At 45.4% G+C, this 13,500-nt stretch overlaps 1 protein-coding gene across 1 annotated transcript; it reads right to left on the bottom strand.

Moving 5' to 3' along the window:
• Positions 1-9,457: 9,457 nt before the first annotated feature.
• On the bottom strand, positions 9,458-11,662 carry Trex2 (three prime repair exonuclease 2). Its single transcript, XM_027432472.2, has 2 exons — positions 11,047-11,662; positions 9,458-10,430 (listed from the first exon to the last, which is right to left on the bottom strand). Exon 2 carries the CDS (start codon positions 10,394-10,396, stop codon positions 9,686-9,688), a length of 711 nt encoding a protein of 236 aa, XP_027288273.1. The 5' UTR covers positions 10,397-10,430; positions 11,047-11,662; the 3' UTR covers positions 9,458-9,685.
• Positions 11,663-13,500: the final 1,838 nt, after the last annotated feature.

The raw sequence follows: 13,500 nt of genomic DNA, 5'->3' as shown, positions 1-13,500 counted from the left end.
CACACACACACACACACACACACACACACACACACCCTCACGGTTTATGTATATAAAATGTTTTGTGTAAAGTTTCGGTTTGTAACTTGCTCTTATTTCTGTCCTCCAGTAGATCCCCTTCTTCTAGTCCTGTGATTGTTTACTTGTCTGTGAGCCTGCAGCTGTGTATCATGCTCAGCCTTGTGTCCTCACTCCAAACCCCATGCTGAGTACTAGTGAAAAAGCCTTCATCTCTTGCTATGCAGGATTTGTGCTATGTAGTGGTTAGCTTCAGTGGCTCATGGATGTAGTCCAGAGTATCTGTCACTTAGATCTCCCAATAGAAAAAGAGATACTAAGAACAGTGCCTTTTAAGTCCCTGGTGGAGTAATTGTTCAGACAATCTCTGCTAGGGCTGGCACAGATACAGGAAACTAGGTCTCATTCAGAGCGGGTGCCCACAGTAGGAAGCTCTATGCAAGTTCTGTCACATGCTCTTGGGTGTTGATTTCCATGGCTCTAGGAAGTGAGTGAATGATACCTATCCTCCAAGCCAGTCACCAGCTTCTATACCCAAGGATAAGTCCCTAGATGAAGGATCATTTGCATGCATTTTCAGCAGAAAGTGGGCTCTGCAGGGAGAGATGTGTAAAGCACTTCAGAGTGGAATACCTTGAAATGTTCCAGGGTCCCCAATGGTAGCCTACATACATAGCAACACATCTCTTTGTCAGTTCTGTACTTTACTTCCTGTATCATGCTCAGCCTTGTGTCTGCACTCCAAACCCCATGCTGACAGTTAGAAGTAGTGAGTTTTCTCAGGTATGGTAGTCAGGTGTGTAAAATTAACAGAATGGGTTTCTCCTGGAATAAAGTCAGAGTAACCAGAGGGATACTTGTGCTTTTCCTTGTTTTGTGCCTGAAAATTGCTTCATCCCTCAAGCTGGATGGGGAATGGGGCTAATTGATCATTTGTGTGTTTTGAGGAGCAACTAGATTATAAAAGCTTAAACTATCAAAACTCCTGTAGTTTTCTAGTTCCTCCTCTTCCTGTCCCCCCATACTTACCTTTGGACCATTTGCCTTGTAAGACTTTGGGTGCTTTTCAGGTGCTGTGTAAATGTCCTAGCAGTGTCTCCAGGAAACTGCAAGATGGTCTTCTCTGAATTTATCATTAGATATAATTTTCAACATTTTTTGTTGGTTGAAAGAAAGACAACTACTTGGAAAGGGGCTTTCCCATGTGGAGAGGAGCTGTTCCCAGGATTAAAGTAAACACATAGGTAGTGGATTCAGTGTTACAAGCAAGAGTCAAGTCTGACCTAAAAAGACCCTAGCATGATGCTAGAGTTATTGGGGAGGGTTGCTTCCCATGTGGGAAGCCCTGCCTTATCTGCCCAGGGTGCAGGTTCTCACGGGATCCCATGCTGCAATTCTGAGAACAGACTTGACTAACAGTTTCCTTAACAGAAAACTCCCTCAGTCTTCTAAGAGACACCACTATACCTGCCTTCTGGTTTTTGTTTTTCTGCTACCAAGTTTCAGGCAACATGGAAGCATCTAGCCTTGCAGCTTTCCAGAGAGGGAGTAGAATATAGGGATTTCAGGGTGGGGCAGGGGGTATTGCTGAAGAGTGCCTTGGGTTGGAGTGGGGAGGATGGAGTGTATTAGGGAAGCTCAGAATGCACACAGGCTTCTCTAGGACAGCTCTGAGTCAGGAGCTGCATTACTCTGGAGTATGGAACACCTAGGATCACGTGTAGGAAGTTAAACTCTAGCTGGTCCCAGATCAGCAATTTTCCTAAACAAAAATTGCAGTTACTGTTAATGAGATCTGCTATGGGAGTGAGTGCACACATTACCAGCCACTATGGTCATCTAGATAGTTTTAGGTCTGTGAAATATCCACATAGAGATGGCCTCCATGAAGAGGTAGTGTGAAAGAAGAGGAAGGAATCAAGGGATCTCACACATCTTCCTCTGAGTCCCCACTTGCCCTGGCATTTGTAGCTAGCTTAACGTTTTTGTGAGCCCCAATTCATCTGTGATTTCACAAAACAATGGTCCTCTGAGATTTCTGGACATTTTCTTCATGAGGCCATTTATTTGGGGTAGTGTTGTTTTAAGCCTGTGTAACTCTGTGTAGCCCAGGCTGGCCTTCCACTCTTAACCCTCCTGCCTCTGCCTCCTAAGTGCTGGAATTACAGGTTCGGGCCACCATGCCTGACTTCTGCAGATTCTTACATTCTTATATTAAAGGTAGCATCAAGTTCGAGGTCTTGAACATTTTTGAGAACAATGCCTCATTTTGTGCTCAATTATGTTACACCTGGTCCCTCTCCATCACCTGGGAATGTTGAAAGCAGAAATGAAGCTTACTGTGCACTTGGAGGCTCCTGACGCATTAACGTTCTTTGGTAAATTGATAGCTGTATATACAGCTTAAAGTGTGCAATTGTGGGTGGATTGTGATGGGTGTCTGTACCCTTAAAACCATCCTTACTGTCAAGTCAGTGAACATTCAGCATCTTAGCAAATAACTCCTCCTTTCTGGTTCCTCCCTGTCCCCTGTCCTTACAACCACTGCTTTCTATCACTAGCGATTAACTTCTATATAAATGGACTTCCAAAGTATTTGTCTGACCTCTTAGTGCCATTTTGTAAGATGTTTCCAGGTATTTGTGTGTATATCCACACTTCATATTTGTCCCATTGTATACATGCCCCCAATATATGTTGCTGCCTATTAATTAATATTTACTTTCTTTCCAGTTTGAGACAAATAAAGCTGCTATGAGTGTGTATACACATTCCAGTGTGAAAGTGTTTTTTATTTCTTGAGTATATAGCTATGAGTGGAAGAGCTGGCTCATATGGTGACACATTGTTTAACTTGGGGGAAGAACTGCCAAACTATTCCAAAGCACTTGAATTATTTCATATCACCAATAGCTGTTGTATGAGACTTTCAGTTTCCCCCACCTTCATCAACATTTATTGTTGTCTGTCTTAGTGTAACCATCCTAGTGTGGGGGAAGTTGTAACTCATTGTGGATTTGATTTGAATTTCCTTCATGATTAAAACATTGAACATCTTTGCATGTACTTTTGACCATATTTCCTTTGAAAAGTGTGTTGATTTCTTGCCCATTTTAATTGAGTTGTCTTCTTACAAAGAAACTAGAAATATCAATTCATCATCAAATATATTTCTAACAAATAATTTTATTCAAAACTAGGTATTTTAAGTTTTTAGTTTGTATTTTTTGGGTGGCTCACAGTTAAGAACTCTTTTTTATGCAAACTGCATGAAGCTTTATTATAGTTGTTTAACGAGCTAACCCCATCCACCCGCCATGGCGGATGGCTAGAAAAGACAGCTTGAAGCGTCTGCACACAGATCTTTATAGGGCAGCGTAAGGGGAGTGTCTAGGGGTACGCACAGGCTCAGGATTGGTGTGCTTCCAAGCTTGGAGGGTTTGCCCTGTGTTGATTGGGCAACTGGTTGTTATGGCTCATAGGCCCTCCCAGGGTGGTTGCTATGCTCTGCACGTCATTGCTGTGCACTTGTCCGTAAAGCACACCCAGAGCCATAAAGCATAGCGCCACCAGCTAACTTCTGATTGGTTCCTTGCCACGAGGCAGGCATCTGACCTCTTAGTGACCAAGGCAAGGTCACACAAGCATGTGTTCGGCTGTTATGGCTGCCGAAATGGGGAGCTGGTCCCTTCATTCCCCCATTTTTTTGGAAATTCCAATCATGGAATTGCTGTCTCTCCAGCGTCCCCATCAGGGAGTGAGAGATATTGGCATCCCCATGCAAGGGAGTTCCTTCTGACTTAGCATTTTAACCAGGGAAAATGGGTGACGTATTCTTTCTCATGATACTTCCTATTGACTTTGGGACAAAGTTAGGGACCCAAGAAGGCTGAAATGCTAGTCAAAAGCAAAAATGAGAATTTAGGCAATGGGGAATCCATCAGGAGCTGTTGGCAGACTCTGTTGCAGAGATGGGGGTGTGTCCATATCAGCTGGACTGGTTCACATCCACAGCAAGTCCAGGGCTCGCAGTCTACTTAGAACAGCCTGTTGTCAGCAACTGATACTCAGATGTGTTTACCAGAAGCAGAAACCTGTTTAAGACATGTTTAAACTAGGAACAGAAGTTAAAACTTATTTACTGAAGCCCACAGTGCAGAAAAAGCAGATATCTGGATATCTCTTCAAACAGCAGGAACATATTAATAACTTTGAGTCCTAGCAAAAACTACAGATTTGGGCTAGAAGCGTGTACATTTGTCTCCTGTCCAGAGAGCCAGGTATGGATTGGACATAGGTGCCTTTGGCCTGATGAAAAGCCCTTTAAGTTTATACTTAGATGACAACCAAATAAACCTAAAAACCTTGAGCTTGTGACTGAACAGTAGGTAGTCATTACTTTATCAGCTAACATGCTGACTATAGTCTATAGTGGATCTGACTGTCTGATGCTGTCAAGCTGACAACCATTAATATTTCAGAGATCTGAGAAGGGTATATTTTATCCGAATCTACTAAAAAGTGACAGAAGCCAGTTAGAAGCCAGTCCATATACAGTTAGCCATACCCAAGTTTCTCCATTACCGCTGGAGGCAGATGTCTCAAAGAACAACAGTTAAGAACTCTTAACAACAACAACAACAACAACAAAAAGTCACTAAGACATTATCTTATGTTTGCCTATAGAACTTTTCATGACTTGGATTTTGTTGTTGATAGCCTTTTGATTGGGTTGGGTTTTACTTTGTTTTATTTTTCAGCTGGGGTCTCTCTATGTTGCCTGGCCTTGTTTTGAAGTCCTGGAATCAAGTGATTACACTGCCTCCACCTCTGGAGTACAGGACTAAGCATGTGCCCTCCACACTCAGCTTTGAGCTTCGTTTATGCAAAACATTCTCCCCTTCTTCCTTCACACAGACTTTTAAACAACTGTTTTTAAGTCAAAGGGTGCTAGGAGTTAAAACAGGCTATATATGAGGTCTAATTGCTCTGGGAACTGTGTGTCCATAGCAAGGTTACCAACCTGCTCCTGTTTCCTGTCAGGGAGGAGTGTTAATAATCAATTTGGGGAGAACTAAAAGATCCTTTCCCTTTAACATCAAACAGCCCACACTGCAAAATTAAAATGAAACCTGAATCATACTGAGTTTCTGGATTTTCCTTCTAAATTTCAAGGTGCCCCTGGGAGTCTAACAAAGTCTAATGAATCTGACAGAGAAAAGGAAAGAAACAGGTAAGAAATTACAGGTTGTACATTTCTCTCTATTGTGCAGAATCACATGACAGCTTCAAAATGTATTTTTGCTCAGTCTGAAGACTTATACCAATGTTCACCCACTGCCACCTGGACATGGCTAGAGAAGAAACTTCCACCTTCATTCTATCCATCCTCTGCAATAGGGCCATACCACACAGATGAAAACCCCCTTTCAGTCTTTATAAAGGTCTGTAGTTTTACCTCTTAGGTTTAGCTCTATAACCATTTTGTGTATTATGTGACGCCAATTAAAAAAAACATTCTGATCTATAGAGTGAGTTCCAGGACAGCTAAGGCTACATAGTGAAACCCTGTCTCAAAAACAAACAAACAAAAATCCTTAAAATCCTGAAGAAATTGACTATAAAATGTTTCAAAGAAAGGCATTTATGACTTTTAAGAAGTAGCATCTAGTCAAATGTCATTTATGTAAATTTGTGAATGTGTTTGAGGAAGATGCAGGGAACAATGTGGGGGGAGTCTCTCTCTCTCTCTCTCTCTCTCTCTCTCTCTCTCTCTCTCTCTCTCTCTCTGTGTGTGTGTGTGTGTGTGTGTGTGTGTAAGGGGGTAATGTGTATGCAGGTTCCTGTGTGCTTGTTTGTGTGCCCCCACTGAAGTTCATGTGCTAAAACCAAGGTGGTAGTACTATGAAGCATGACCTTTGGGAGGTTAATTTTCATGAAGGCAAAGTTCCCATCGATAGCATTAGCTCCTTTAAAAGAAATTCCAAAGGATGAGCCAATCCCTTCCAACATGTGAGTATGTCATTAACCATGTCCGGGGAGCTGCAGTTAACAATGGAGCTTATGGAGTTCAATTCACCAAATAGCAAAGCTAAACCCTGGAGAGAGAGGCAAAGCCCTGAGGTGACTGTCTCCAGAATGTCCCCTTGCTTCTGCTGTGCTTTCTCCTGCTTGATGCTGCTGTATACCTGCTCTATTTGGCATGGCGTTTAGAATAGTGCAATTTAGAATAGTGCATGTCTAGAATAGTGCAATTGTTTCTTGGGAAGTGAAGATGATTTTCATAAGAGCAATGATAATTAGTTAGATCTATGATTTTTTGGGCTTTCTGAGTAACCCTAAAAGATAAAGATGGTTAAGATAGTAAAGATGATTAAAGAAATGGTTTTGGTTATTCTGCAAATTGCTCCAAAAAGAGACACAAGTAGGTCAAAACCAGGCTAGAAGTCACCTTCCCATTTGTTAGAGGTGAGATTTGCAGAGGATGGAAAATAAGAACAAGGAAGCTTCAAGCATTATACATGTATGAATTCTGGCTGTGGAAAAACAGGCTGATGGTCAAAGAAAACAGTTAAGTCCCTACACCCAAGGTTAGGCGTTCGTTCCTTGGTCATGTAGCTTACAGAATTAATCACAGGTCTCAGTATGCACTTGAAAAAACAAAGCTGTGAAAGAAAACTAAATGACTCTATTATGTATAAAGAAAAATAGATGAATAGCTAGACTACCTGTTTAAGGTTTTGTAGAGTAGAAATAGGATAGGAATCTCCTACAATGAAATGGTAAACAGCTTCCTGCCAATACAAAAGGAACTGGCTGAAATATACTTGGCTTCCTTAAAACTTTGTTAATCAGTAATAAAAGAATCATTTCTTTGGGGTGAAGATGTCATGGTAGGAAAATTAATACAAAGAAAAGTGTTTAACTACTTGTGGGCTTCTAAGGAAAACATGTAACTTGTGATCTTCATGTGATTTCTACTTATGTAAAGATTTTAATTTGGTTTTGTAAAATATGTAACTTGGGGTACTGAGGTAATCTTTTCTTATGTAGAATAGTTTGTATTAGGAGGTATAAAAGGGATAAGAGAAAATGTAAAAGAAGAACAGAACAGAGGAAGAACAAGCAGCAGAAAGAAAAATATAATGAAGAATTAAGTTCTGTCCTTCAGGCAAAGTTCCCATGTGTGTCTGTGCATGTGTACAGTAGTTTGCCTACTCTACATCTCCTCTCCAGTATCACTGACCTGCTGGAGGCTGGACCCCTTGGCCGCATGAGAACACAGCAAGAAGGTGCCATCTATGAAAAATGAAATTCTCACCAGAGAAAGAGCCGCCACCACCCAGTGTGATGGTCAGTCTTTTGGTGTTGTTGTTCTAGTCATTCAGATGGATGTTAAATGTTTGGAAATTTTGAGAGGTAATTGCTAAATGTCTATTAGAAATGAAGTTATGTAAATAAGCTGGACATGGCAACACTTGCTTATCATCCCATCACTTAGGAGGTAGAGGCTGAGGATCAAGAGTCCAAGGTCAGCATTGGCTACATAGTCTCTGCAATACATGAGACTCTGTCTTCAAAAAATCAAAATATAAATGAAAAATTAAGCAAGTTGTATGAAAACTAAAGGAGATGCCCCAAATTTAACACATTTTAACTGGCCACATTTTACTGTTACTGTGTATTGATGGACATCTAGAAGACCACATGGAAATCCTCCTATTGGCTACAGTAAAAGAACTATCCCATAGACGCTGATGGGCCAGGGCACGGCTTTGTGACTGCTTTGTGACTACCACAACTTGAGAAAATAATGGAGAATATGTTAATATTGCAGATTAAATCAGTGTGGCCACTGTGGCCATAGCATTGTGGGTAGTGTAAACATGTGAAGTTCTAAGGTATATCTCTTCTGCTTTACTTTCAACTTACTAAGAGAAAGGAAACTGTGAGCCAACCAGTGCTCATAATATGTGGGAAACAGACAGACAGACAGACAGACAGACAGACAGACAGACACACACACACACACACACACACAGACACACACACACACACAGACACACACACACACACACACACACAGACACACAGTGCATTAAATACTTCTTTCCTGGAAAGCCAGTTGGTATGAATTCATCAGCACATTACTGTTTTGGAGACAGGTCTCAGCTTGTCTGTGCTAAACGGAAAAACAATGCTTAGCCTGACCAGTCTGAATAGGCATGAAAAACTTGGGGACAACATCCAAGACCAGACTACCAGGAGGCCAAGGGCATTTGGATGGGTGAGGCAGAAACCTCAGCCTCATGGAGGGAAAAGCACAAAACAAGACCACTGTGGAGGTGTCATAAGGCACTGATCCTGGAGTTGAGCCTTTCTAACCTGCCATTATTTAGCAGTAAGGACAGACTTCTAAGGGTACCACTTTCTGGTATAGGCTGTCCACCTGAGCCTGGTAAAGGTAAAGGTATCCAGCCTGAGAAATACAACAAACACACAAATCAGAGGTTGCCTGTCTTCTAGAGACAACCCTCTGTGACCTCCACTGCCCTCAGTCTCAACAAGGCCAAGAGACTATTCTCATGCAGCCATCATCAGTGCTCTGGCCACCACACACACTGAAGTCTCTCTAGTCATTTTGACCTACTTAGGGGTTCCCAAACGGGCCAGGCTGGCTCGATTGAGGCTGGAAGTTTTGCTCATTTGAATCACTCTAGGGTGTGGCCACCCCACCCCTTCTTACTTGCCCCAGCACTTGGTGACACAGCTCTCACCTGGTCTGACTTCCCACAAGACAGGAGTGACTCAGGGTGGGGCCCCACAGGCAGCTCACTAGAAACCTGAAGTCCAGCTGAGGCAGCTGATGAGAAGTTGCCCACCCAAATCATTCCGTGAAGGATTGTAGACCTGGGTGAATTCCATTCTGGGTGGCACCATATGTGCCAATTCATCTCTCCTCTATGCCTCAGCTCAGCTTGGCACCCTAGTCTGCCTGGGTGGCCCCTCCTCCTGTGGAATCCATGTGCCATGTCCACAAATGAATAGAGATACCTGCTTTCCCCAGTGCCTTACTGGCACTACTTTGCAGAGCAGGGACAGAGGAGAACAAGGGTAAGAGCTGGAGCTGGGCTTTGAAGAAGGCATGGACTAGCTCTGCAGGCTCAGTTAGCCCTTCCAGTTCAGTCCCTGGAGGAGTCAGCCTGGAGGATCCCAAGGGCCTAACAAAAAGGGGCAACACTCAAAGGGACTGTGAGACATGCCAGAGAAATAGCCAAGGACTCAGGGTCCAGCACCCAACCTAGCATAAGCCCCTTGGAGAATCTTGCATACTGACATCTTCCCCTCTACAAATTCACAGAGTCAGGCCAGCATAGCCCCCATCTGTGCCTTGGTGTGGTTATTTCGGGTATGGGCAGAGAGAAGTTTGGCCAGTAAGTCAGCTGGTAGTCAGTGATATTTATTGAGAAATGGAACGAAAGTTGGAAGCCCTGAAGAAGCAACCTGTAGGAGCTCAGGCTGGCCAGAGGGTGTCCAACTGGAGGTGGGGAACAGAGAAGGCTCTGGGATCCTATATTCAGGTAGGCCAGGGCTGAGGAAGGCCAGGCAGGTGCTGCAGAGAGCAAAAACATGTCTCAGAGCCTGGATGAATGAATGACACTGGCATTCAGGCCTCAAGGCTTGGCCCATCAGGTGGCACATACATGGGCTCAATGTGAGCCCAGCTACGGGCCTGCTCATCTGCCCAGGCAAGCAGCTCAGCAGCACGGTGCAGGAAGATCAGAAGCAGCGTGTGCACATCACCCTCTGCTGAATGGGCAGCACTGGGCTCAGCCTGGAAATATCGGTGGAAGAGACTGGTCAGGCTGTAGCTCTTGCGGCCTTGAGCCCTGGTGCCATGGCTGTGAGCACGGTCCAGGCCCCGCAACGCAGGCAGCGTGTCCAGGCAGACAGTGTCTCGGGGCAGATGGGCACCCAGGCGTTGTAGCTCTGTGCAAAGCAGTGGGAAGTCGTAATCGAAGCCATTGTGAGCCACAAGACAGATGGGGCCCTCCTGGCGGCTTAGGAAGCCCTGCAGTGTCCGCACCACAGCACCATTGAAACCAGCCTTCCGGCAGTGCATCAGGCCTTCACTGCTCAAACCAGTAATCTCACTGGCCTTGGCAGTAAAGGGGCGCTCAGGGCACATGCACAGTGTGAGCTTGTCCAGCACACGGGGCAACACCAGAGCACCAGAATTGTCCCGCTCTGGGTTCTCCAGGGAAGAACGGTGGACAGCAAAAAGGGATATCTCCGCAATCTCAGGATCCATGTTTGGGAGCCCAGTGGCTTCCAGGTCCAGGAATACAAAGGTCTCAGCCCGAGGTGGCTCAGACATGCTGATGGTCTCACAGGAACAGTGGGGCCTAAAGCTGCCAGAAAAAGTGACATAAGCCAGAGTGCTAAAGAAACGGAAGCAAGGCCCTGTTGCCCACAGCCCCTCAGGTCAAATCTCTGTCACTCAAAGCCTCACTTCCTACTGCTCCACCCCACCTCATTAGGCCTTTGGTGCTAGGCATAGTTTCTAGGAACATTTTTAAGGGGCCTCCATGGGGCTGAGATCAAGTGACCAAGATCTGTTACTGCTGTATATCCCTCCTCCTCCTTTTCCCAGGCCTCTCTGCAGCTAACCTTAGTCCTGCCATCTAACCAGGCACAAAAGAAAGGCCTGCTGTGCCTAGACTTTAGCCCAGACCTCTCTCCCTTTTGCTGACAGGCCCACAGCTAGCCACTAGTCCTCATGAAGGAGGGAGGCAGGTATAGTCCCCAAATGGAGCCTTGATCCAGCCTCTTGCTGGAAACACCTTGGCTGGGAGCCTCAGGCATTAGGCCCTGCTTTCTACCTTTGAGGAGCAAGCACCAGAGCAATCTGGCATGGGGATCCTGGTCTCCCCAGGGTCCTCTACCAAACAAGTGCTGCCTCAGGTTGGCTTCTACCTGCCTTCAGGCTCATGGTACTGCCCACCCAACTCCACCACACTGGCTTACCTGGGGCAGGCTTCGGCTGGCTTCCTGGGCTGCTGGCCACCTGTCTCTGCACAGGCTGCTCCAGGCAGCCTTTAATCAGAGGCCACAGCCCGCCCCCAGCCGCCAGTTGGGCAACCAGGAGTCCTGAGGCCGCAGGACCTGTGCAGCCAGCTTGCTTGCCGCCCCCTCGTGAGTTTGCAGCTACCAGGACACACACCCCATGTTTACAGACTGGGAAGCAGGCTCTGGCTGCACACAGGTTCTGATGAATGATGAGCACTGTCATGGACCAGATGAACATGTCCTCACAGGCAGGAGGAAGTCAGAGTGTGGTGGAAGGCTGTGCTTCTGCCAACTCCTACCTCTGTCTCAGGGGGAATGGGTTGTCATTGCTAGACCTGAACAAACCAGGTGTGTGCTTAGTCCTATGCTGGGACACATTACACACAGACAACAGGTCCTCTTCTCCAGGCCTTGGTTTTCTCCATCAGTGGAGATATGGCTGATGGGGGATGCGTTTCTTTTATTGGTTGATGAATAAAACACTGTTTAGCCAATAGAGGCAGGAAGATAGACAGAACTAGGAGATGAGAAGAATTCTGGGAAAGATAGGCAGAGAGGTGTAGAAGAGATGCCATGTAGTGGCCAAAGGAGTAACAGGTCCAGACATTCTCCAGTAAGCCAGGACCACATGGAAATACATAGACTGATAGAAATGGGTTAATATTTAAGACAGAGCTAGCCAATAAGAAGCTCTAGCCATCAGCCAACAGTTTTATAATTAATATTGAGTCTGTTTGCTTATTTGGGGCTAAAGTGGCAGCGGGACATGGCAGGACAAGAAAACTCTAGCAACATATGCCTGCCCTTCATTAGTTTGTCATGATCTCAGGAGTGACAGAGGCATCTACTTGTGTCATGTTTAGCCTGTGAATAGGAAGTCATGCCGAAAGCACGGCCTTGGTCTTGCTTCAGTAAACGGGGTGGCCTCAGGGACATCTCCAATGTAGATACTGTCTGGTTGCAGCTTACCCACCTTGTGGCCCCATCTTCCAGCACAAAGCAGGATGGTGATCTCTGCTGTAGGGCATGACACCCAAAGGTTAGACACTGAGAGGTTTGATACCTAATATGTTACACACATTTATTTAGTAGAGCAGGGAGGAAAGTCAGGCAAACAAAGGCCATGAGGCAGTAAGGCCTGACCCAAACTTTCCTATAGGTATAGCTGAGCCAATTCTTTCAATTCAGAAATGGAAAGAAGTAACTTGGAGACTTCTAAGACTCTAAGGCAGTAGTTCTCAACCTTCCTGGTGCTGTGACCCTTTAATATGGCTGCTCATATTGTGGTAACCCCTATACCATAAAATTATTTTGTTGCTACTTCATAACTGCAATTTTGGTACTGTTATGAATCATAATTTAAAGATATGATACGGCTGGGCGTTGGTGGCACACACCTTTAATCCCAGCACTCGGGAAGCAGAGGCAGGCAGATCTCTGTGAGTTTGAGGCCAGCCTGGTCTCCAGAGCAAGTGCCAGGAGAAACTACACAGAGAAACCCTGTCTCAAAAAAAAAAAAGAAAAAAAAAGATATGATATGATATGTAGGATATCTCATATGTAACCCTCATAAAAAGGGTTGTTCAACCCCTAATGGGGTCTTGATGCACAGATGGGGAAACGCTGCTCTAAAGGCTTTTGTGACTCACCTGACTGCAGGTGAGGTGTACTATCAAGATGTGAGAGTAGCTAGAAGGCTAGAAGGCAATGGCCTCTCCTGAAGATTTCATTCCAGAGCTAGGTATCCAACACTATAGGCCTGGCCTTCTAAGGTTGTGGTCAATGTTGTAGCTACCTACTGCAGGCACTCCTGAGCCTGCCCACAAAGTTGGTTCAGAGAACAACTTACCCATCAACCTCTCCCAGGAGTGTCTGAGCAGGAAGGGCCTGGCACCCAGCTGTCCAAAAGTACTCAGGAAGCCTGGGGGAGCAAAGGTGCAGTTACAGGAGCAGGGTGGGGCAGGCAGCCACAGGTGTCATAATGGCCTCACCAAGTTGTGCCTGTTCCGGTGCTCGAAGGGTAGGAGGTGCCTGTGACAGGTACACACTTAAAAAGATTCTGGGTCACTGTGGGAAGCCCAGGGAGCAATTTCCTAGACAACCAGTCAGGCCATAGTGAGAATTCCTTAGGTCATGGCAAAGAGGGCCTCAGTGGGACCCTGAGACAGGACAGGAGGTGAAGGGCACAGGGGTAGGGAGAAGTGTCATGTGAAGGTGCAGTGAAGACCTCCAGGGCTAGGCATGGTCAAACTAACCAGGCAGTATCAGAATGGAATGGAGGCAGCAAAGAGTGAAAGGTCAAGGCCCACTGGGGTAGTAGAAGGCTAACATCAGGCTAACATAGAATAGCAGGGATGAGGACAAGAGGCTGAGCGTCTCAGGCCAGAAGGGAAGAGTGTGATAATTAGAAAC

The sequence above is a fragment of the Cricetulus griseus genome, chromosome X (assembly GCF_003668045.3).
Source record: "Cricetulus griseus strain 17A/GY chromosome X, alternate assembly CriGri-PICRH-1.0, whole genome shotgun sequence".
In the NCBI taxonomy this organism is placed as follows: domain Eukaryota; kingdom Metazoa; phylum Chordata; class Mammalia; order Rodentia; family Cricetidae; genus Cricetulus; species Cricetulus griseus.
The sequence above is the reverse complement of the archived record's forward strand: the minus strand, read 5'-3'. Positions and strand labels throughout refer to the sequence as shown.